General features: G+C 45.4%; 1 protein-coding gene across 2 annotated transcripts in view; it reads right to left on the reverse strand.

The window, feature by feature from the left end:
- Positions 1-10,795: 10,795 nt before the first annotated feature.
- PDE1C (phosphodiesterase 1C) overlaps positions 10,796-25,657 on the reverse strand; it is a 414,729-nt gene continuing 399,867 nt past the window's right edge. For both annotated transcript variants that reach the window (XM_068404897.1, XM_068404898.1), the window contains 2 exons: positions 23,870-23,935; positions 10,796-10,965 (listed from right to left, as the gene is read on the reverse strand). In XM_068404897.1, the coding sequence (XP_068260998.1) occupies positions 10,796-10,965; positions 23,870-23,935 (236 nt within the window). The remainder of the gene's footprint in view (positions 10,966-23,869; positions 23,936-25,657) is intronic.

The following is a 25,657-nucleotide window of genomic DNA, read 5'->3' on the forward strand; positions in this document are numbered from 1 at the left end:
AGCATGCACTTGAATTTAAATGAACTTCAAGTGCTTATCTGCATCACGTAATCCCAGCAAGCATCATAGGAGATGACAGAAATTTCGCTTACACGTGGGGTTGGAAGGTTCCTCTTGGTTTACTAAAAGCAGCTTCGCAGGATTTTTGTCAATGAGATCAAATCTGGCTCTGTGCAGTGTGGTGAGAAGGGTTAACACACAGGGCACCACCAATTCACTGTACCTGGCATTAGGTACCAGAGCAGTTGGTAGCACTGGTCCATAAAACATCAACTAATGGTTCGAATTGCATTTTTCTCCTGATGTTTCACCTCATTTGTCCAGCTTTCCTCTGCTGGAATAACATTGTCTGCACTGTGAATTCTCACATGCAGGGCTGATGGGATAGATGGAGAGAGCAGGAGGGCGGGAATCAATTCCAGAGTCCCTGAAATGCAAAGCGAACACTTCCTTTGCCTCTATCTGCTCATGACTTTTATTTGTGAGGAGAAAAAGGTAGATTTACTGTAGTGCGAAAACTTACAGCTAAGTGCTGCTATCTCAGAAGATAAACATATGGGAACTGCAGTGCCTGCCTGTTACAACAGGGTAGACTATTGATTTTTTTTCTTTCAAAGGTTTTATTCCTGGGTTGATGAAAGATAAACTTAGTCGGATAGTTGACCCATTTACTCCATATTTTTTCTTTTGGTATCTGCTTTTTAAACTGAGTCCTAGGTTGTCAGTTAGGAGGGGCTGTAAAGAATAAAAATCACAGCAGGAGAGTGAAAATTGAGTAAAAGGAATAGTGTTATTCAATGGCATACACATCCCACAAGGTGGAACAGCACCACACTTTTTCTTTTTAATAGTTTACCTCATTGATTCAATCAAGAATTGTTTTCACATCCAGCTACAGCCATCAGCATCTGTGCAAACAGAGATGGGTACTTGTAGAATATTATACAAAATAGGTAGAATTGGGTAGTTTTGTGCTTACCTTAACACCTCTGTGCGCTAGATGGAGCAGCACTGCCAGCTGGACCCTTAGGGACCTCAGCGAAGAGGTTAAAGATTATCTAGCCTGGCAGACTGAATTTAGTTATCTTTTTAACACCCTGAGGCAGACAGCTGAGGAGCACACTAGCTTGGATTTCATTTGCCACAGTGACTGACCCAGCATCTTTCATGAGAATGCCGTCCATTCGCAGATATTCAGCTTCAAGATGTAATCAACAAGCTTATAATAAATAATAATGTATTAAAGTGTACAAGAGGCTATCTATATTATTAATGGGATGCCTGATACCTAGGAGGTGTACTTTTTTTTTATCCTGTTAATCTATCAGTGAGACAAGATAATATTTAAAAGATAATCAAGCAATAGTTCATATAACAACATTCATGTAAGATACACAGTAAAGTACATCACAGCAACTAAGTGACAAGAAACGTGCGATTCGAGTCTAGCTTTAACAGTGAAGTTGGTGAATATTTACAGTGCACAATACAGCAAGAGTGAGAGCATGGAGTCCTGAAAAGATTCAAATGAACATCAGCAACGGGTTAGCTGTGAAAATGTATATTTTTAGTCATGAAGACCCTTAATGACACAAGGCGGAAGCACAAATAGGATGTGACTGACTTCACTGCTCTGAAGAGGATTTGTTTCCAAGCTTGGGGAATGCTGACACAGCTTAATATGAAAAAAAAAAAAGCACCCGTTAAGCCTAGCACTGTATGTTATTCGCCAAAGAGGAGTTATGGTCAAAGTGACATCTCTGATGGTACAGCAGCCTAATTTACCATCCCTGTATAGATCAACTTGAAGCCCAGCCATAAAAATGCCACAACATGCATCATTTGCTGCAGTTCATTTAAATTGCATATTCGTAGCCTGGTAATTCAGCATTTCCTGTTTTTCTACCCAGGAGCAATGAGAGCAACTAAAACGTAATTTTTCACTTGGTCAATTAAGTAAATAGGAGTTTTTGTGATTTTCCTGGGAAGCAGTATGATGAATCATTTCTCAAAGCTTTCACCTGCTTCACTGCACTCAGTGAAAGTGTTAAATATTACTTTATTTGGGAATAAGATAGGATTTTTTTTCAAATCAGATAAACACCGCCCCTTCCCCCAAAACAGCGCCTTTAGGTGTTGCAGAATCTACTGTGGACTGTACAATGGCGTGAATGTGGTTTATGGGGTTTATTTATTGTCATTCATGCTCTGAACTCTCCCTTTAAGACCAGACAGTGCTAAAACTGCACAAATTGCTCTCCTAGGCAAATGCCTGGAGGTGGTGTGTTCTAGGGCACAAATGCTTTTGTACCGAGTGTCCCCGAAGGTCCCCCATGGCCAATAGAGCAAAACGGAAGGGAATAGAAAGCACAGAACCAGGCTAAGCCTTTCCGTAGCACTGTTAGGATTGGGATGCCCCAGCCTGAGGTTGTTAATGGCTAATATTTTTGGACTCAATTCTCAGTTAACCTCTACCTAGAAATTAAGGCACAGGTCTCCATTTAATATAGAATTGGGACGAAGGAATTTAATGGCCTTGCGCTTTAGCACCTTTCAACTAAGGATTGCAGAGAGCCCATCACCCATCTGAAGGGGAGGTAATGAGCATTTTTGTGGTGCTAAACATGAGGTCCATAGGTTAAGTGATTTGCCCAGCTAAACTGCAGCAGAAACAAATCCAAAGCAACATTCATGATGTTATCATTAGCTCACACTATATCCACACATAAAGCAGCATTTGCATGCATTGAGTTTAGCAACACCCACACTGAAAATTTGTCTGGTTGAAATTTTGTCTTACTGGTTAATAAACTGATAATTGTGTAATGCTTTGACCACTTAATTTAATAGATGTGTTTAGATACCATAACAGGTTATCTTCCTGCATGTGCTACAGCATTCCTACCTTTCGAGATAACATTTTGTATGCGTGACCTTACAGTATTCTTATACGCAGAGAGACTGCCCAGCAATTGCATCTACAAGCGTAAATCGAAAGGGCACATCAATGAAGCACATTAGAAATTTTGGCTTCTCACTTGTCTTTAGATAAGTTCATAAACAGATATTATTCTGTTCCTTACATCCCCCCAAAAGCCATGGGCTACTTAGAGTGAGGTGGTGCAAACAGAAATACCAGTATTCTGGAAATGTAGTTCTACAAATAGAAGGAGGGAACATTAAATGCCAGTTTCTGCTCCATGATACTGGCTCCTGGACCTGCGAGAGGAACCCATGTCAATCTGCTGGACCCGGGAGCTGTGAAGGGAAGCTTAATCCATCCTCACACCTGACATCCTGAAGAATCCTGAAACGACACAGACTGGACAGACAGACAAGCAGCAGCAAAAAGCACATTCCAGAAATAAAAGAACTGCTTTTGATGGACCATTTGTGCTTATTCTTACAAGTGTGATGATCCTGTAAAATGCAAGCTGTGTATTTATAAAATTGAGACACATTGCCATGAGCTTTGGATTTTCCCAAGCTGTCAAGTCTTTTCCAACCTTCAAAGTAGGTTTTAAGCCCTGGGGTGGTCTTAGGATTTGAGACAAAGTTGTACCTTTCCTGGGTTTGTTTTTCTGTATTCTGTTTAGCCTGGAGAAGAGAAAGCTTAAAGGGATCTTATCAATGTATATAAATGTCTGATGGGAGGGAGTAAAGAAGTGGGAGCCAGGCTCTTCCCACTGACAGGGTACCCACTGACAGGACAAGAGGCAGTGGGCACAAACTGAAATACATGAAATGCCACTTAGAAATAAGAAAACATGTTTTTACTACTGAGCACTGGCACAGATATCCCAGAGAGGTTGTGGAGTCTCCATCCTTGGAGATTTTCAAAACCAAACTAGACACAGCCCTGAATAACTTGCTCCAGTGGATCCTGTTTGGACTGGCCAACTCCAGAGGTGGCATCCAGCCTCAGCTATTCTGTGACTATGGCCCAGGATCTATACCAAGGGAGCTGCTCAGTGATGTTTAGCAGGTCTGTGAAAGATTAGGAGAAAAGTTTGGGGTGAAGGGAGGAGCACATGGAAAAGGATAGTAAGGGATTGGCCAGAAGGACTCATGCTGGCCAGATACCTGAGCAACAGAAGTGAAAAACAGACCTCAACAAGAAGGAGAATGGAGGTGGGGACATGGCCAGTCCAGAACCAAATTTGCTTTACAAACCCAACTGTCTACCTCATGACCTAAAGAATTGGAAAGGCCCATTTAAGCTGTTGAGCCATAATTCCTCCTCCCTCCTCCGTCTCTGCTCTGGCTGCTGCAATTGCCCTTGAGGATGTTGGAACAAATCTTCCCTTCCAATCCCTGTTTGTGTAGACGTAGAAATACACAAAATATAAGGAATGAATACTCAGGAGTCTCTCTATGCCTCACTCACTGTGGATTTTAACATTCAGATTTTTAATTCAGACTTTAATCCTTTTCTAAAAAAATAAACAACTCCTTCTCAAAAACCAGAGCACTAAACTTCCTTGCTGCAGCAAAGCAATCCAGTGATTAGAGCAAAGACTCAGTTCACAAATGGACTAAACAGAAAAAAGGTTAAATTTGTGAGTGTTGATAGTTGCAACGAGTAATTCATAACAAGTCTAAATGGTATCATAAGTCTGAGATCATAAGACTTTTCAAGAGGGACAGATTACTCAGACTTATTTCTGTGCTGGCAGCAAGTGGTTATCTCAGAAATCATCAATACAGAAAAAGGCTGAGTGCATTGCAAAGCCAGACCTCCTCCAAATAACACAGATTTCATTTTTGAACTTCACACTTGGAAATGTTCCTTTTGGTGTACACTAGATGTCAGGGTTGGACTGAGAGGATGAGCCCATCCACTCCATCACACAGCTCTGCGCATCAAGCTGGATGCCATCAGCACAACTAGTTTTGCTTAGAATTATTTTTTGTGAAGCATCTGATACTTACAAGAAGCAGTCTGCACAAACATCCTCTCCCCCCCACTTTGCAGTATTCCATTTAGACCAAAAGCCCCAGGCTTTGGAAGAGGCAAGAGACATCCTGAGATCTCTTTCCAATACCAATGAGTATCTGCTAGCATTCTTCACCTTCCCCAGCTCCAGGAAAAACGAAAAATAAACCCGCTCTAAACCACCTGGGTGAACAGATGCTTTCTAGAGGGGACTCTAATAGACAGCAACTCAGCACAGCATGGACTTGGCTGGAGAAAAGTGAGAGCAAAGAGGAACCTGATCAGAACTACATTAAACTTGTAGGAGCCATATATGGTCCCCATGACACCTCAGGCAGGTCATTTCAGTTCCCTATGCTCTGACTACACAGAAGTAAATTTAAGATCTCAACTTATCTCTGCTTCATGGCAAAGGAGAGAGTGTGGACCAGGAGAGCACAGACAAAAATCACTCCCTTTGTGAGATGCAGTGACACAAAAACAATAACCCCGATAAACAGTCGGTAATAACGAAAGGAAAAAAAAAAGAGGTTCCCCTTTTAACTTCTGCGAGTGACCCAGTGCTGTTCACTTGTCCAGAGAACAGTCACGTAGGACTCTGCTAGGTAAAATGTTAACCAAAGGTGTCCTAAAGGGAAGGAAACGACACAGACAGAAAATGTGTTTGGAAGGATAGTATAATTTTACATTTCTATACAGCCCACTTGTGTAAAACATTTCAGGGTATTCCACAACCAAAATACAGTTCTAGGGGAATTCCTAGAGATAAAGCACTTTTCATAAGCAGGAGGTTTTATAGTGCATTCCTCTTTGCCTTTGGTTTAGGCAGTGATCCAGCCCAGCTGCTGGAGTCACAAGTTCTGATGGTGGTTAAGGTCAACACCACAAACATGAAGCACAGGGTAAAACAGATGAAAATAACTGAAAGAAGCACTCGGGCAGTGGAGATGTCTAGCAAACACTGTGGAAAGGTTTCAGACCTCAGGGCAAGTGCGCCAGTGATCCTCTCTAACGGAGCAAGGGGCATCAGTAACACTGGAAAACCACCCCAGCCCTTTCCATGCAACAACCAGACATGATTTTACAGAATCACAGAATCACAGAATGTTAGGGATTGGAAGGGACCTCGAAAGATCATCTAGTCCAATCCCCCTGCCGGGGCAGGATTGCCTAGACCATATCACGCAGGAACGCGTCCAGGCGGGTTTTGAATGTCTCCAGAGAAGGAGACTCCACAACCTCTCTGGGCAGCCCGTTCCAGTGTTTGGTCACCCTCACCGTAAAGAAGTTTTTCCTCATATTTAAGTGGAACCTCCTGTGTTCCAGCTTGCACCCATTGCCCCTTGTCCTGTCAAGGGATGTCACTGAGAAGAGCCTGGCTCCATCCTCATGACACTTGCCCTTTACATATTTATAAGCATTAATGAGGTCACCCCTCAGTCTCCTCTTCTCCAAGCTAAAGAGACCCAGCTCCCTCAGCCTCTCCTCATAAGGGAGATGTTCCACTCCCTTAATCATCTTCGTGGCTCTGCGCTGGACTCTCTCTAGCAGTTCCCTGTCCTTCTTGAACTGAGGGGCCCAGAACTGGACACAATACTCCAGATGCGGCCTCACCAGGGCAGAGTAGAGGGGGAGGAGAACCTCTCTCGACCTGCTGACCACACCCCTTCTAATCCACCCCAGGATGCCATTGGCCTTCTTGGCCACAAGGGCACATTGCTGGCTCATGGTCATCCTGTTGTCCACTAGGACCCCCACGTCCCTTTCCCCTACGCTGCTCTCCAACAGGTCTGTCCCCAACTCGTACTGGTACATGGGGTTGTTCTTGCCCAGATGCAGGACTCTACACTTGCCCTTGTTATATTTCATTAAATTTCTCCCCGCCCAACTCTCCAGCCTGTCCAGGTCTCTCTGAATGGCTGCGCAGCCTTCCGGCGTGTCAGCCACTCCTCCCAGTTTTGTGTCATCAGCGAACTTGCTGACAGCGCACTCTAATCCCTCATCCAAGTCATTAATGAATATATTGAATAGAACTGGTCCCAGTACCGACCCTTGTGGGACTCCGCTAGACACAGACCTCCAACTGGACTCTGTCCCATTGACCACCACTCTCTGGCTTCTTTCCTTCAGCCAGTTCACAATCCACCTCACTACCCGATCATCCAGACCACACTTCCCCAGTTTAGCTGCGAGGATGCTGTGGGAGACCGTGTCAAACGCTTTACTGAAATCGAGATAGACCACATCCACAGCTTTACCATCATCTATCCACCGGGTTACATCCTCATAAAAGGCTATCAAGTTGGTTGAGCATGACTTCCCGTTGGTGAAGCCATGCTGAGTGCCCCTAATGATGCCCCTATCCTTGATGTGCCTAGAGACAGCACCAAGGACAAGTTGTTCCATCACCTTTCCGGGGATGGAGGTGAGGCTGACCGGTCTATAGTTACCTGGGTCCTCCTTCTTGCCCTTTTTGAAGACTGGAGTGACATTCGCTTTCCTCCAGTCCTCAGGCACCTCTCCCGTTGCCCACGACTTAGCAAAGATGATGGAGAGTGGCCTAGCAATGACTTCCGCCAGCTCCCTCAGCACCCGCGGGTGCATCCCATCAGGGCCCATGGATTTATGGACGTCCAGGTTGCTTAATTGGTCCCTGACCCAGCCCTCATCAACCAAGACAGATTCCTCCTCTATCCTGACTTCTTCTGAGGCCTCAGGGGTCCGGGGCTCCTCAGGACAGCCTCCAACAGTATAGACAGAGGCAAAGAAGGCATTCAGTAACTCCGCCTTCTTTTTATCCTCTGTCTCCAGGACCCCCACCTCATTCATCAGTGGGCCTACATTGCCTCTAGTGTTGGCTTTACCTGCAATGTATTTGAAGAAGCCCTTTCTGTTGTCCTTGACCTCTCTTGCAAGGTTTAATTCCAAGGAGGCCTTAGCTTTCCTAGTTGCCTCCCTACATCCTCTGACAACAGACTTATATTCCTCCCAAGTGACCAGCCCCTCCTTCCATGATCTGTACACCCTCTTCTTCCACTTGAGTTTGCCCAGCAGTTCCCTGTTTAACCATGCAGGTCTCCTGGTACCCTTCCTTGACTTCCTACCTGTTGGGATGCTCTGATCTTGAGCTCGGAAGAAGCAGTCCTTGAATGCTAACCAACTATCTTGGGCCCCCTTACCTTCTAGTACCCTCTCCCATGGGATTTCCCCTAGCAATTGCTTGAAAAGGCCAAAGTTGGCCCTCCTGAAGTCCAGGGTTGTGATTCTGCTAGCTATTCTGGTCCTGCCACATGAGATCCTGAACTCTACCATCTCATGGTCGCTACAACCAAGGCTGCCCTCAACCTTCACCTCTTCAACCACACCCTCCTTGTTAGTGAGGATAAGATCCAGCAGCGCTCCTCTCCTAGTTGGCTCATCCACCATTTGCATCAGAAAGTTATCATCAATGCACTGGAGGAACCTCCTGGACTGAGGATGGCTGGCTGAGTAGGCCTTCCAGCAAATATCAGGGTAGTTGAAATCCCCCATGACAACCAGGCCCTGTAATTGCGAGACTGCTCTCAGCTGCCTGTAGAAGGCCTCATCACCCTCCTCATCTTGATCCAGTGGCCTGTAATAGACACCCACAACAGTATCACCCCTGCCAGCCTGCCCCTTAATTCGCACCCACAAACTCTCAACTCGCTCCTGATCCGCCCCTGCATAGAACTCAATACATTCTAGCTGCTCACTCACATAAAGAGCAACTCCACCACCTCTCCTTAGTGGCCTGTCTTTCCTGAACAGGACATAGCCATCCATGACCACATTCCAGTCATGCGAGGCATCCCACCAAGTCTCTGTAATTGCCACTAGATCATAGCCCCCTGACCGAACACAGATTTCTAACTCCTCCTGTTTATTCCCCGTGCTGCGTGCATTGGTGTACAGGCATTTCAGGGAGCAAGCTGAGCACACCGATTTCACCCCAGGGGGATGGGGGGCCTCCTGGTCTACCTCAACACTACAGCGTTGCCCCAGTGGTGCAAGCCCAGCTACTACCCCATCCCCCTTTGAATCTAGTTTAAAGCTCTCCGAATGAGCCCTGCTAATTCCTGTCCCAGAACCCTTTTGCCCCTACGACATAAACCTTTTAATGTGACTGTCACACAGAAGTGCTACATACTGTGGCTGGTGCAGTTCTGATGTTGGACATAGTTACAAACCCATAGTGCATAACAGAATGTGAATTAGCAGTGAGTGAACTTTCAGAAAACATAAATAATAGAATTGGTAGGTAGCAGGGATACTTATAACAGAGAGGGGTCAGCCTAGTTTTTGTAGAAAAAATTTTGCCTCACAGATTTTTGAGACTTCTCTATTTTGACAAGGTCCTGCTCCAAAGGCTGTCAAAGCTGCTGAGCTGTCATGGATTGAAGGAAGATGGTAACATAGGATCTTAAGATGGGAAAATAACTGGTTAACAATGGCGGAAAGAAAAAAAATAGAGTAGGATGAAATGGTCAGCATTCATAGTAAAGGAGGACTGTCCTCGCTGCTATTTGATGTGCTTATCCAAAAGATGTGATTTGGAAAAGATGTTGATGGAAGAACAAAACAAGCAGGGACCAGAAATGAAGGATGTAAAGTTAAAAAAAAAAAAAAAGCAGCAGCGGGAGCTTACTTCAGTATAATGGGCAAAACCACCAATCCGGTGTTGGTAAGAGCAGAACAATGCATTTAGGGAGAGGCAACCCCAACTCCCCAGCTGCATATGTGCGTTTGGGCTATAAATTAATTAGGATTTATTATAGATAATTCTACAGAAACAGTTACTTGATGCTCTAGGAGGTTCAAAAAGGAAAGTACGACTATTCAGAAAGGCACGGATGATGAAACAGAAAGTGTCATTACATTATTTTATACATTCCTGGTATAGTTGCATCTTGAGTACTGTGTTCAGTGCTCATTCTCTCCTTTCAAAAAGAGATTAAAAAGAAAAAAAGATACAGAGAAGAGCAGCAAGGAAGATAAAAAGTTGAGTAGGTTTGCTTGTGAGGAGAGTACAAACAGGATTGAGTTCACTGGCCTGGAAAGCAAGAGCTGAGGTGGTACGCAAATCACCAGGGGCCTGGAGAAAGAGGGCAGAGAGTTATTTGCCACTGTTTCTTATGGTGTACAATCTGGGGGCAACAGGAATGTTTTCAGAGGAGGTATGTTCAGCTGTGAAACTCAGGCCCTTAAGACACTCTGTGCCCCAAAAGAACACATGGTATCAAACTCAACTAAATTAATGCCACAAAAGACAATCAGTGTTATTTAACATTCATCAGAGCTCGTGCAAAGAACAGTTTTAATGCTGTGTTATGTCTTCTTTTTCCAATGAGTGAAATGAGAGGACTCTTTGTACTCCAGCTTCCTACCTTCATCCTCCTGAGTATCTATCACACTACGACAGGAAGATATTTATTCTCAGTACAGCTAGGCAAGAAGAAACTTTCCCATGCTGTCTAAAATAGGAGTTGTTGTCTTACCTGTGGTAGGCAGAACGTCAACTGAGAACACCATAAGGAGCCCAACAATCTAGGGAAGCATTGCCTTCCTTAATTTGACAGAAGCCAGTGGTATACAACTACTTGTTTTAAGGTTACAGCACAATATTTTAGTACTAAGTGGGTGTATGCTGCAATAATAAGGTGGCTACTGAGAACATTTCTAACAAAATGGCCATTATATTGTTTAGCTAAATGATACACTTGCTTTTATCTACAATTGCAGCTGCTGTACAACACAGTATGGCCTGTGCAATAGTTACACAATGTCCTCCGTCCGCCAGTGAGGAGCATCATTCCAGAAGATGCCTCTTTACCACTTCTGCTATTTCTTATTCCAGCTCTGGGAAATATGTTGGATCTTCTTCATCCTGCCCCTCTGGTCAAGCAGCTTACTTCTCACCAGATGTTCCTCTGATTTCTTGTGGAAGGCTGGGAAATAGTCTCCTGAGCTGTGAGTGGGCCTCCCGAGGTGACGAAGCTGAGGTTTGATGGCTGGTGGTGACAAAGGAAGAACAATGATGGTTATTATGCCTAGCATTCACTTGCTGGTGGACAAGAAATTAATTCCTCAGAAGCTGCGTCCATCCCACTTGGCACAGCCTGTCTGTGCAAAGGAGTGTTTCTCAGCCTGAGAGCCAGGACTCTCTTTTGGGTTAATGGGTAATCACAGAGGGTTAGGAAAAGGTTCAGGGAAAAAAAAGATGTGAAAATTATAAATAATAAATATAGAAGTAAAACTCTAGAATGAAACATAGACATCTCCAAAATTGAAATTTGGGCAATTAAGCACTTTGGAATACTTGATCTTGAAATTATGCTCTTGTTTGGACATCCCAGAAGACTACACCAACACAGGTGAATCCCAAGGAACGTTCTCAAGGTTAGGAAACAACAGTTTAGACAGAAGATGAAAGTGCCAAAAGTCTAAATGAAGAAGCAACTTTATACTTACCTATCTATGTGTAGATAGCTAAACACCTCACTGATTTCAAAATATCATTGAACAAGGTGATTTTAAGGCAATAAATCCAGATTGAGATCATGTTTCCCAGCATTCAGGAATAGGTGGCTCTGAGGGGTTTCGTGTGATTTTTCCAGTAAACTAAAGACCATTGTGAAAGTCACAAGTGGGCTACAGATTAATCTGACTATCCTCGACTTCTTGACTCTGTTTCTTTGAATCTATGTCTTGCTTTCTTACATCTTTACATAGGTAGAATAAAAAAGTAAACATGACTATGACCAAAATGTATTCATCTTACGCTTAGTTATTATTTGCAAAATATCCAAGTAATAAGTCAATTAGCATGATAAGCACTTTAAAAGAAAAGTAATTGCTCTCAGCATGAATCCTAAGAAGTGAAAAAGATTCCCCTGTGTGAGCTAGCTAACATTAAATGCTAGAACAGTCACACTCTCATCTTGTTAAACTCCTTGAGTGATTAATCATACTTTTGGGAAACAAAAAACTATGGATGTCATAAACTTCAGAAATGCACATCCAGATTTCTGCATAGTCATAATCTTTCCTGTTCGCAACTAGACTAGATTGACATGCAATAAAAGCTTGAAAAATATCCAGGTGAGTTACTGTTCTTTGAGACACATTCACTTTTCAGATTAATTCCATTTTCTGTACTCAGCATGGATTCAGCCAAACTGTTATTGGATTTTTCCATTGCTCAGCATGGGGGAATGTTTACTGTTAACTGGAATTTTACTGAAGTTGTTGCCAGCAGAGATGACTTGGCTAATAGTTTTAAGGGGATTTATCCAGAATACTGACAGTGCTGTTTATCATCTTCATACAAGAGTTGATAAAGGGGATCCATGACATTTAATTTCTTCAGGCTTTAGTCACTCAAAGTGATGGGGAGAAGACTCCTTCTCAAGACTCTAGAGTTCCGTACCCAGATTTCTCACTATCTTCTTGTCTGACCTGGACTATAACATTCACCCCAGTTTCTCCACATGTAAAATGCGAATAAAAATGAGAATCCTTATCTCATAGGGTTTTTGTGGGCTTCAATAGGTTATGATTCTCAGGAGCTTCACACATGGAGTGATGTAAGTATTACAAGTTTCTAATCTTGATGCTGCTAAGGCATGAATTTCTTTTTTTTTAATTTAGGGAAAATAAATAATAATTTTTTAAAAGCATGGCTATCATCAAGGCAGTGAAAGCAGAGAATATGTATTTGGACAGTGCCAGTGTAGACTGGAATAGTTACACAAGTAGCATCGTAAGGAGAGACTATCTGTGTGTCGTTCAAACACTGGTTTAGCAAGGAGACTAAGAGTGCATTAGCCACTCTGTTTGCTCTGGCCAGCGGGACATGCAACACAGCATCTTACAGAACAGCAGCCACGCAAACCTCAGATTTGGCTAGGATGGCATCCACACAGTATTTCCTCTTATTCTTTCTTTGATACATCTCTTCTTTTGATCCTTGAGAGAGGTCAGGACTCCCTCTAGCTGCTTGGTATAAACACCTGCCCTACGTCAACATTATGCCTTGATTTGCTTAAGATATAATGGTCATCACAGGTGAAAGAATGAATGCCTGAGCTGCCACTTAGTAGAAAACTGCAAATGAAAAATGAGTGTAGACTGCCACGAAGATCTCACCCAGCACTAGTCCTCCGGTTCTCCTTGCAGCACCACAGTTAAGAGCTGCCAACCTCATACCACCCTATGCCCTTCCTGAGGGACACACACCTTTAACTGATATCTGCATTTTCAGAGAATTCTGCTAATGTCAAGGTTTAAAGCTGGGCTGGCTATTAAAGAGACAACAGATGCTTTCTATTAACCCTTTCCTTCCCCCAGAAGCAGGGAAGGAAAAGAGAAAAGGGAGAGAGACTTATGAGTTGGAAAGATAAAACAGTTTTAATAAACAATAACAATGAAAAAGAGTATAATAGTAATAATCGAAATAATTAAATATATACAAAACCAAGATCGAGCTCCCCTGATGACAATCACATCACCACTGGTGCTGCAGGGCAGGCCCCGGGAAGTCCTGGACTGGACTCTGGCAGATGGGAACTGGGTTCAGGAATGCATGGATTGGGATCAAAGGCAGGAGAAACAGCCACAGTCGTCTGTGGACGTCAGCCATAGAAGAAGAAAGTGTGACCCTTGTGATCGCTCAGCTTTATACTGAGAATGACGTGTATGGGATGGAATACTTCATCGGTCAATTTTGGGTCACCTGTCCTGTCCGCTCCTCCCCACAAGAGTGACTCTTTTATGGCCCTTCACTTGTGGACCATAAGAAACTTAGTAGTGACCTTGGTTTCTATAAGAATAAGTAAGAGCCTTTCTGCATAACATTTCTACTGTTACCTTAGTAATAACTATGATCTTCAAGTGTTATCAATCCTAGAAGTGGACACTGTCTGAAAAACATGTAGTTGGCTTCAGAAAGTGCAGCTACTTCGAAGAAACTTAACTGAAAGGAAAAATCACTGAAAGGAAAATTGGTTCTGTTCTAGTCCAAACCAGGACAGCTAAGCAGAAGGGAGTGTAACGCTTGTAATCTAAGTTTTTGGTAAAACCCTGTAGGTTGGATCTGATGCACCTTAGGTTTATCTACAGATATTGTATGAAAATGGGGCAGGATTTGAGGATATCTGCAAACACATTTATAGTAACCAACTAACAGGCTTCAGAGAACAATGCAACTTGTACAATGCTTATATGAAAGAACAAGAATTGTTCATTTCCCCATCCCTCTTGCCCCCGCTCCATGTGTAACAGAAAAGCAGCCTACTACACTCCGCACAACTCCAATTAGATTAATAGCTTGAGCCACTACACTAGAAGCTATTATTTTGTATTAGCAGTGATGGATGCTCCTATAAGCAGACATAGGTAATGCGTGAAAGACTGGTTTGGAAGTGGAGGCACATATACAGGAGGGTAGGTGAACAAACATGCCGGATTTGCTACAGTTTAAACCATTTATCCATGAGTCAAGAAACCACAGGAACACCAAATCCTGCCACAAGTTCTGCCCTTTGAACTGACCCTAAGATGTGTCATGCGTCCACTGGGTGAGGTCAACAAGAGAGCCCATCAAAACCCAGTTATTTTAGTGGATGATCACTTGAACTAACAGTCTAGACAGTGCCAAGAGCTTCTATCTCATGGACAATCTGAAGAGGAGAAATTTACTGAGTAGTGTGCCCTCAGTTAATCGATCATGACGAACATTTCACGTGAGCTTGAAGCCAGGGGATGCATCACCACATCCCACAAGAATTATTGTACACTACAGTCAAAATTTTAGCTGGAATTTTCCTGTTTCCACTGACTTCCCTAGGAATATACTGATTTGCAACAGTTTTTCTCCCATTGCAATAAGAAGGAAATTATTGCTAACAATGCTTACTTTATAGTCATCTTGAGTATTTCAAACTACTAGAAGTTTTTATAGCAACAAACACTCCTGTTATTACATTGCAGTTCCACTATGATCAGAAAACAGAACAAGACAAGGCAAAAAACTGATATCCTTTTCTTTTCAAGCATTTTAAAGCAGATAGATATAAACATTTCTGTTCATGCAAAAGGCAGGTCCCTTCAAAAAAGCCACTGAAATGTCATTTTTAATGCCATCACTACAGTCACTGAGTGAATAGCATGGTTTTTACTCATGAACACCTGTTGGGAAACAATTTGCCTCTGATATAAATTAAGAACACAGTCAGCTGAGCAGCCACATCTGCAAATGGGATTTGAGCGGTCACTGTTGGCACTTAGTACTGGAGGGAAAGGAAAAAGCAGTGGGGAAAGAAAACAGGAAACTGTAAGGGGGAAAACCCATACAAGCTGCTCAGCTTTCACATCTGCCCCCGAGCTGGTGGCAATCCCCTGCCCTGCTGCTGCCACTGCTTCTGGAAAAGGACCCAGCCATGGCTCCCTACCACCTTTGCACAAAGGCTGGTCCATCACTGAAACAGCCCTGGTTCACGGGGCAGTGCTGGTGCTGGAGTAGGCCAGTTTGGCCTCAGCACTACAAGACAATGCAGGTGAGTGTGGATGAGGATGAAAACTGAGACATTGCTGTTTCTCCCAGCTGTCCTTGCCTCACAAGGGGATGCTGTGGCTTTGCAGAGGCACCAGGGTGGAAACAGTGTCTGGTACACAGCTTGGTCCAGACAGAAGTACTTCTTACCCCTCTCCAGACACTCAGGCAAGCACTAAGGGCCCCTGACGTGCCATGGACAGGGCATTAATGTGTTCCCTCGCTGAACCAGCTGTGGTTAGTGTTCTGCGGGGACATCTATGAAGACAGACCTTCTGTCATCTCACCCCTCAGCTCCCTGCAGAGCTACTGCAACTTTTGCCTCAACTACTATGCAGGCAGGACAAAGAAAATCCTAGAAGAAGGACAACAGGAGAGACGAAAGGCTTTTATGATCAGTAAAGTTGATTTACTGATTCATCTGAAAAATTCACCAGTGAGGTAAGGGAACTGTTTCACTGAGCATTTTTACTGGGAGATGACACAGAAAAGTTAGGGATACTGGCATTCCTAATTCAGTATTCTGCTGTTAAATCAAGGGAGCACATCCAGGAAGGTTTCTTCTTTCTCCCTTTTGCTGCCTCTTCCAGCAAAGGAGGTTTCCTGCTGTACTTATCAGGAAGATCTGCAGGACAAAGGAGCAGGAGAAACAAGACTGTGTTTCATTAGAGACACTAAAGAAATGTCCTAAACATGGGGAGAATCAGTCTCCTAAGAGTGTTAAGAAAATCTATGTGTTTATATAAAATTCACTGTTCTCTCCAATGAGACACCTCAAGGAGACAGTCCAAAGACAGCTACTTCTTGGCCAGTCACAGTGACATAAGCTGAGGGTTTAGTAACTAATTACATGGGTTTTTTTACCAGGTGTGCTTTTTAATCTACTGAATGTGTATTATGCTCCCCTCTATGCCCAGCCAGCTCCTACATTAAACCTAGCCCTATGTGACAACCTGAACTCTGCAAGTCCCTGCTCAAGATCAACATTGCACAAAATCCAACTTTCAGGAATATGGAGATGTACCACAGCTTGTAGCAAACTGTGTTCGTGGGTATCGCCAGGAATATTAGAATAGAATAGAATAGAATAGAATAGAATAGAATAGAATAGAGCAGGATAGAATAGTTCAGCTGGAAGGAACCTACAATGATCATCTACTGCAACTGTGCGACCACTTCAGGGCTGACCAAAAGTTAAGCATGTCCAAACGCCTCTTCAACACTGACAAGCATGGGGCATCGACCACCTCCCCAGGAAGCCTGTGCCAGGGTTTATCCACCCTCTCGGTAAAGAAATGTTTCCTCATGGCAAGTCCGAATCTCCTCTGACAGTGTAGAAGCAAATGCCCTTTGGTGCATTGGTAAGGAATGCTGAGGAAATCATACATGCTGTCTACATCTCTGCAAAGTTCACACAGAGGAAAAGAAATCTCTCCCTTTCACCTCTGGCATCACCACAACCAAATGAATGTCTGAGGTATAAATGCCCTTATTCACATAGTCTGAAGGTACATACCAATTTTGGCACCAAAGTACAAAATGACAAGAAGAGTACCTCTCTCAAACTTTCAGTACTCCAAATACTAAATCCTAAAGGAAAAGGAGACTTGCCAGGGTTTTAGATAAGATCTGAACATCCTTCCACAAATCGAGGGAGGCAAATAACTCTCAGAAAGGTTAAAGTCACAAATGAGCTGTGGAAGTTCTAGCCCAGGGCTGAAGCGCGTTTTGTATCCCATATAAACACGGCAAATGGGTGTGTTTAACAGAGGAGCTGCGCAGCTTGGGTTCAGTGGGACAAGGGGATGTGACGGCGATAGCAGCAATGGGCTATTTTTACAGTTTGGAAGAGTCGTCATCTGCCTGGCTGTGCTTTGGGCACAGATCCAAATGTTGTAGGTCGGAAAATGACCAACCTTTCCACCACACCAGTGTCACCTCCACTCCCTTCTTTTTCAAAGCCTGTCTGATTTACGTGGCGCTCCATGTTGGCACCGTCCATCCCAATCTTTGACTCTGTTACACTCTGGCTTTCCCCCAGGCTGCAGCTGCCGACATCACCTCCCTTATGCCCCAGGAAGAGGGCTTGTGTCCAGCCAGATCAAGTCCCTGGTCCACCTTGCTGCAGGCCATCATGGCTGTTAGCTCTGGCACAGAGAGGGGACGCCCAGTGGGGGTGGTCTTTGAGCTGCAGGCTTGGTTTCTGCTATGGCCTGAGAGAAGAGTAACAGAACGAGGTTTGTCCTTGGGAGCCCAATGGCAGAGGAGGTGTCAGGGACACCCAGCAGCTGTGCCCAGTGCGTGGCTACCAAGGGCAGGGGCAGTCCCCTGGGCCTCCTGGGCACAGAGACTGCCTCAGGGCCAGCACCCCAAAGGCTTCCTCCGAAGGATGCTGGGTGGAGGGGCGGTGGGCAGGGCTGCAGTGGGTGGGGCTTCCCCTTGGGGGCCATGTCACCCCCATGTCACAATGCCACCACCTGGCAACGCAGCAGTCACAATGCTCCGGGACACTATAAAAGGGGGCATCCTCCCCTGTCCTGCTGCCAGAGCTGCCCCAGTGGCAGCCCGAAGACATCCGAGAGGAGGAAGTCCTTGAGGATTTAGTGGAATTACTTTGAGGGGTTGAGGGAGGAAGACCAGAAGGGGGGTACGAGGCTGCTGGAGGTTCTCTGCTGCAAGGCCAGCTCCTGGCGGGGCCACGTTCAAAGCCCATCTGATGGATGGAAATCCTGCTTCAGCCTTTGGGGATCAGATGTGAGCCCCTCAGGAGATGAGAAGAACCACCAACCCCTGGAGGTGCCCGAGGCTCTCAGGCTTTTTCAGCTGGACAGCAGTGGCCAGAGCAAGGGAATGCCTTCTTGAGCAGCACTGCAGAGCTCGCCGTCTTCACCCCCCATGGAGCCAGGGGCAGCAGCCGTAAGAAATGGGATGCAGAGATGTTGCCAGGGGTCCCAGTGCTTTGGAGCACACACTGGTGCTCTGCCAGGCGTGGGAAGGATTCTTGCCCCTGAGATCGATCAGGCCAGGGGCCTTTTGCCACTCTGGGAAGGCCCTGAGATGGCTGCAGGTTGAGGGAGAATAGGGCTTGGGCATCCCCTGGAAGGCGTGACCAGGCTGTGGGACGAGGAGGCAGGTCTTGCTCACATGCTCAGGGAGTAGCCAATCGCCAGCACTGGGGTCAGGAAGGAATTTTCCCCCGGGGCACATTGGCACTGGTCCTCGGGGTTTTTTTGCCTTCCTCTGCAGCATTGAGCATCACCACTTCAGTGTCAGGGCTCCTCTGGTCCTTTTTGCCTGGGTTACTGCCTGCTGCTTGTGCACCATGAAGATGGCCTCTCGTGTCCTGCAGCTGGGGGAGGAAGGCTTTTTTCCCCCCACGGTGGCCTAGACAAGTATCCCTGGGGGTTTTTGCCTTCCTCTGCACCACTGAGCACGGCCCCTTGCCAGGGCTCCTTTGGGCCCTTTTGGCTAGGCGCCTGCTGCTCATGCTCCACGCAGGTGGCCCTCGTGCCCCGCATCCAGAGGGAGGAAGCTCTCTAGACTCCCAGGGCAGCCCCCAGGATGGCCCCCGGGGGTTGCTTCTTGTCCTCTGTAGCACTGAGCACAGCCCCTTGTCAGGGCTCCTCAGGGCCCTTTTGGCTCCGTTCTCGCCTGCTGCTCTTGCCCCTCCAAGGCACCACTCGTGCCCTGACTCTCTCGGGCTCTCTTGCCCAGCGCAGGTTTGGAGCACAAGCGAGCTCTGCTCTTCCCTTGGCTCCATCACCCCAGGGGTTCTTCCCTGTGCAAAACGGCCCGTGCTCAGAAGGGCTCCAGGCTCGCTGCACCATCCCGAGCTGCCCCTTTGCAGCTCTCCCCACGTGCAACACAAGCGCCGGGCAGGCACGAGAGCGCTTTTCATGCATCGCTGCCCAAGAAGCACAGCGACAGAGCAAGTCTTGGAAGGCAAAAAGTGTGATTGTCATCGCTATGTGTCCTACTTTGGAAAATAGCCCACGGTACCACACCCTTTTTCACAAAAGAAGTTCTTTTGTGGGTGGTCGGTCCTGATCCTCATTCATCACTTTCTCACCCTTCAGGAAGCAGGGACTGCTTGGCCTCTATTCCTGCTCTGTAGCTCTGTGACTTGCTTTTGCCAGATGGCAAGGGATGCTTTTTCAAGCTGCACTCAAGCATATCAGCCTGCTCCTGGCTACACATGGGCATTGTGTTAGTACTTGTGAGCATCGGCTCTGAAACAGATTCAGAAAAATAAAATAAAATCCTGTTTCCACTTGTAAATCCTGTTTCCTTTGCGATTTGTGTCCTTGAAAGTGTTTTTGGAGCTGAAAAAAACCCTGGCATTTCAGGCAAATAACAGTCTCATCATTAGTCAACTCATGGTGAGCACAGGGAATAGAATAGAACAGAACAGAACAATTCTGCTGTGTTAGGCCTAGGGTTCTGCCTGACAAGCCATGACCTGGGCCTGAGGGGTCCGTCCAGGAGACCAGCTCTCTGCAGTACAGGGTCCCAGGCCCATCCAGCAGAGAGGGGCAGAGAAGGGCACACCTATGCAAACATGCTAAAATGTATAAAAAGTAAGCTAGTTTTGAAATTACATCTGTTTGCATTAACTGAGTGTTATGGCTGTAGTGTGACATGAATGTTTATTCACAATTTTTCCTTAAAACAAAACCTATTTTTTTCTCCAAAAAACAAGATCTCTCCAAAGAACAAGACCTCTAAATGCCATCTGCAAGAAAATCTTGGGTGAAAACATCCAAGGTAGTAGCCTTCCCTATGAATATAAATATAAGACTTTTACAACTGCTGAGACCTTATGAGAAATAGGTAATATATACAGCTAATACCTACTGTTACTGACAATGATGAGAAGCTTCAGAGGTTAAGAAGATGTTTCCTTTTCTATACTTTCTATATAAAAACTGTCTTGGCTTAGTTACCTGGGAGTCCTCATGTAAGCATGCTGCTCAGAGGTTTAAATTTTACTTTCAGTGATTATCCATTCTTGTCCTCGAGCAGGACAGTGCTCCATGGAGCACATTGTCTTACTAAGGGAAAAGAGTGTTTTGAACTCACATTCCTGCTCCTTCTTTTCCTTACTTGCATCCAAGTGGTGGTTGCAGCTGTGCATGGGCAAACAATCTGCTAAGGTGGCGGCTGCGAAAGTGCATCATGCCATGAACAGCTTGGAAAACTGAAACAGCACAGAAACATGCTACTGCACATTGGCATCTATATATGGAGCCACACCATATTTCATCTGCTGGCACAGCAGCCACAGATGAAAATATCTGTAGTAAAACCTTTTCAGTACTTTTCTTGAGGTTTGTTTTTTTTTTTTCATGGTGATTTTCATGGGAAGCAATCTAGGAGGTTCCTCGAATGTGTGGAGGACAACTTCCTCATGCAAGTGGTAAATGAGCCCACTAGAGGTGGGGCCCTGCTTGACCTGTTGTTTGTGAACAGAGAAGGACTAGTGGGAGATGTGAGGGTCGGTGGCCGTCTTGGGAATAGCGACCATGAAATGTTAGAGTTTTTGATAGTGGGGGAAGTAAGGAGGGGCAAGAGCAGAACTTCTGCCTTAGATTTCTGCCGGGCAGACTTTAGCCTGTTTAAGAGGTTGGTGGACAGAGTCCCTTGGGAGTTGGTCCTGAAGGGCAAAGGAGTCCAGGAAGACTGGACATGCTTCAAAAGGGAATTGCTAAATATTCAGGAGCAGGCTGTCCCGGTGTGTAGGAAGACAAGCCGTCAGGGAAAAAGACTGGCCTGGTTAAACAGAGAACTTAGGCTAGAACTTAAGAAAAAAAAGAGAGCCTACTTGCTCTGGAAGAAGGGTTGGGTAACTTGGGACGTCTATAGGGACGTTGCCAGGTCATGTAGGGAGAAGATTAGAAGGGCCAAAGCTCAATTAGAGCTTGATTTGGCTGCTACGGTCAGAGACAACAAAAAAAGCTTCTACAAATACATCAACAGCAAAAGGAGGGTCAAGGAGAGCCTCCACCACTTGCTGAATGAGGAGGGTAGGGTAGTGTCAGGGGATGAGGAAAAGGCAGAGGTGCTCAATGCCTTCTTTGCCTCGGTCTTTAATGTCATGAGCAGTTGTCCTCAGGAGACTTGGCCCCCAGAGCCTGAAGTTAGGGACGGGGGGGCTGTGTGAACCCCCCATAATCCTGGATGAGATAGTTAGTGACCTGCTGTGCCAGTTGGACAACCACAAGGCTATGGTCCCAGATGGGATTCACCCCAGAGTAATGAAGGAACTGGCAGATGAACTTGCCAAACCACTCTCTATTATCTACCGGCAGTCCTGGTTAAATCGAGAAGTTCCAGCTGACTGGGAATTAGCAAATGTAACGCCCATCTACAAGAAGGGCTGGAAGGATGATCCAGGGAACTATAGGCCTGTCAGCCTGACCTTGGTGCCAGGCAAGGTGATGGAACAGATAATCCTGAGTGCCATTACACGGCACATGCAGGACAATCGGGGCATTGGGGCCAGCCAACATGGATTCATGAAAGGAAGGTCCTGCTTGACTAACCTGGTCTCCTTCTATGACCAAGTGACCCGCTTAGTAGATGAGGGCAGGGCTTTGGATGTAGTCTATCTAGACTTCAGTAAGGCATTTGACACTGTCTCCCACAGCATCCTCTTACACAAACTGGCTGCCTGGGGCTTGGATGGGTGGACTCTTCGATGGGTTAAAAACTGGCTGGATGGCCGAGCCCAGAGAATGGTGGTGAATGGGGCAAAGTCTAACTGGCGGCCGGTCACTAGCGGTGTTCCCCAGGGCTCAGTTGTGGGGCCGATGCTGTTCAATATCTTTATAGATGATCTAGACGTAGGCGTTGAGTGCACCCTCAGTAAATTTGCAGATGACACCAAGCTGGGTGGCAGTGTCGATCTGCTGGAGGGTAGGAAGGCCCTACAGAGGGATCTGGACAGGTTAGATAGATGGGCTGAGACCAATGGCATGAGGTTCAACAAGAACAAGTGCCGGGTCTTACACTTGGGCCACAACAACCCCATGCAGCTCTACAGGCTGGGGGAAGAGTGGTTAGAAAGCAGCCCAGTGGAAAGAGCCCTGGGGGTGCTGATCGACAGCCGGCTAAACATGAGCCAGCAGTGTGCCCAGGTGGCCAAGAAGGCCAACAGCATCCTGGTCTCTGTTAGGAATAGTGTAGCCAGCCGGTCTAGGGAAGGGATCATCCCTCTGTACTTGGCACTGGTGAGGCTGCACCTTGAATACTGTGTCCAGTTCTGGGCCCCACACTTCAAGAAAGATGTTGAGGTGTTGGAGTGAGTCCAGAGGAGGGCGACCAAGCTGGGGAAGGGTCTGGAGGGTCTGACCTATGAGGAACGGCTGAGGGAGCTGGGGTTGTTTAGCCTGGAGAAGAGGAGACTCAGAGGTGACCTTACTGCAGTCTACAACTACCTGAAGGGAGGTTGTAGTGGAGTGGGAGTCGGCCTCTTCTCCCAGGCAACTAGCGCTAGGACAAGAGGACACAGCCTCAAGCTTTGCCAGGGGAGGTTCAGGTTGGACATTAGGAAGAATGTCTTTTCAGAAAGGGTCATTAGCCATTGGAACGGGCTGCCCAGGGAGGTGGTGGAGTCACCATCTCTGGATGTATTTAAGAAAAGACTGGACATGGCACTTAGTGCCATGGTCTAGTTGACAGGGTGGTGTAGGGGCAGCGGTTGGACTCGATGATCCCTAAGGTCTCTTCCAACCTGGTTGATTCTGTGATTCTGTGATTTCTTCTTATCTTCCTGCAGACTTACTCTGTCTTTCACCTACTGTGAATTATACGTATATGAATACCTTTGCATATGCACATGCAAGATAGTATCTTGTTCACACTAAGCCATTATTTTGTGCTTCATATTACTGTCCCTTCCTTCTGATAGTTGTGTGGGACAAAGATGAAGGGATTAAGAAAATGGTTATTGTGATGAAATAGGGACAGCAGGATTTGGTAGATGGGTAGAGCACAAAAAAAGCTGTGCTTGGGTTCACAAAACAGCCTTATTTTTTCCCTTCAGCATCTATGTCCATGCAATAAAGGCCCAAATTAATTTGCGGATCGAATTAATATACTCTGTGGAGCCTGTGCTGCAAGCTACAAAACATAAGTTATTTGTTTAAAAAAACTGAAAAGCGGTAAAGGCCATTAAAAACAACACTTCATTTGTTCAACCCCACTGAATGGGTTTAACTTTTTCAATGTGATGTGTAGAAGTCATGCCATACCTGGAGAAGAAGTCATCTATTTATGTCCATCTCCCAAACATTAGGCACTGTGAGCGCCTATTTTTAAAGCTGCTCATATAAGCAAATTAGAGTGAGGTGGTACCAACAGACCTGGCAAGGTAAGCTGGTTTGCTGAGGAACCCGAGCCTGGTAAGTCAGCTGAATGTCGTGCTGGACCTTTAAAAAGAAAGAGTAGTTTCAGCAGAGATGGATGAATGGTAGTCCCACCAGCCATGAAAATGTTTTTTGTAGTGCTGCCACCACTACAAGGTGTTTGTTGTCTTCTCTCTGCCATTTCTTATCAATGGTTTTAGGTGAGGCTAACTGGGAAAGTAGCCTCGCTTCTGGGGAGCTTTCCATCTAAAGGAGTCAATATCAAACACATCTTTCTTCTTTTTATCACTTACTGGGTTTGGGTGGAGATATTTGAGTCATTGATTCTGGAAGCTTCACGTTCTTAGGTTTTGGACCTATGAAGTGTTCCAGATCTCAGACAGCTTTCCCTTCAGCTACCTCTGTGTCCTCACAGAACTGGCAATTGCCAGTTTTATTGCCCAGTATGGCTCTGAAGGCAGTTACGCAGCACTTAACTTGCTTCTGTGGTGGTTCAGCGAGGACCTGGCATCACTTTGGGAACCATTGGTTGGGAATGGCTCCAGACATTTATGTCACTGGCTATATGCACCAGAGAAAGGACTCTGATACTGTATTTGCAAGCAGAGGTGAGTCACTCAAATCATTAGATGGCTTTTCCAAACCATCTTTTCTTCCCTCTTGCTTAGTGGCAGTCAGTATTTTTGAGTTGAAGATCACAGTCAACTACATCAACGCCCTCAATATCTAATAGAAATTGGCAGCTTGGTTTCATCTCTGCTTGCAGGACTGGAGGTACATGAAGACTCAAACAAAGCCAGTAAGGTATAAGAATACAAGCAGGTACAGTGGTGAGCACATTGCATGTTCTTCAGGAAATCAGTACCAGTGAACTTCCCAGAGAGGAAAGCAATGAATTAAAACCGGAATTTCAGGCAAAAGGAAATGCACAAAGCCTTTCATGCTTGTATTGAACTTCTCTGAGCTTTACATCCTCCTTAGAGAGTATGTCTCAGTCTTTGACACTCTTTATCATTTTTTTTCCCTTTTTTTAAGGAAACAATTGAATAGAACAGCAGCAGTATGGGAAAACTCTGATCATTATTGGTGTGGTGTGATGACTACTGCACAGACACTGCCCGAGTCTACCTGTGGAATAAGGGCTTTGTAGAAGGTGGTTTGTAGAGATGTAGCTGAAATGCTGTGAAAAGAGGTCCATAAGCAATACTGGAGCACAGGACACCAGCCCTGTGGGATCGATACTCATGCTTCAAGTGGCACAGAAAAAAAATCACATGAGCAAGTGTTTCATCTTCTCAAAAAATTGCACGAGCAAGTGGCACAGAAAAAAAAATCCTGAGCAAGTGGCCATGAGTGTGGTGTGCTGTTGTTTTAGATGCTCTTATGGGCTGTGATTTTAATCAAAAGAGAAAAGGGGAAAGGTGAGGTTGACATGTCTAATCCCCAAATAGGTAGAGACTTACCTTAGGGTCCTCAACTAAGCTATTCGAATTCTCTACCTCGATTTCCCTGTCTTTAGAAATTAGGTAATGCCACTAACTCCTTCTTACAGGGGCAAGCGGTGAGCAATGACTGCTGTCCAAGCAATGTTCCCATTACGCTTAAAAAAAATAGTTGATTATTACTAGTATTCTACAGGGAGCTGGATGCTGGAAAGCAAATGGCAAGTGCCTGGATCAGGTGTAGAAAGCTCCAGAAGAAAATGAACCCTTCTACAACTTTAATTCAAATGGAGCGGAGACCTCATTGTTTTTATTTGATAATAGGATGAACATACATGGACTC

The sequence above is a fragment of the Nyctibius grandis genome, chromosome 7 (assembly GCF_013368605.1).
Source record: "Nyctibius grandis isolate bNycGra1 chromosome 7, bNycGra1.pri, whole genome shotgun sequence".
NCBI classification, from domain to species: domain Eukaryota; kingdom Metazoa; phylum Chordata; class Aves; order Nyctibiiformes; family Nyctibiidae; genus Nyctibius; species Nyctibius grandis.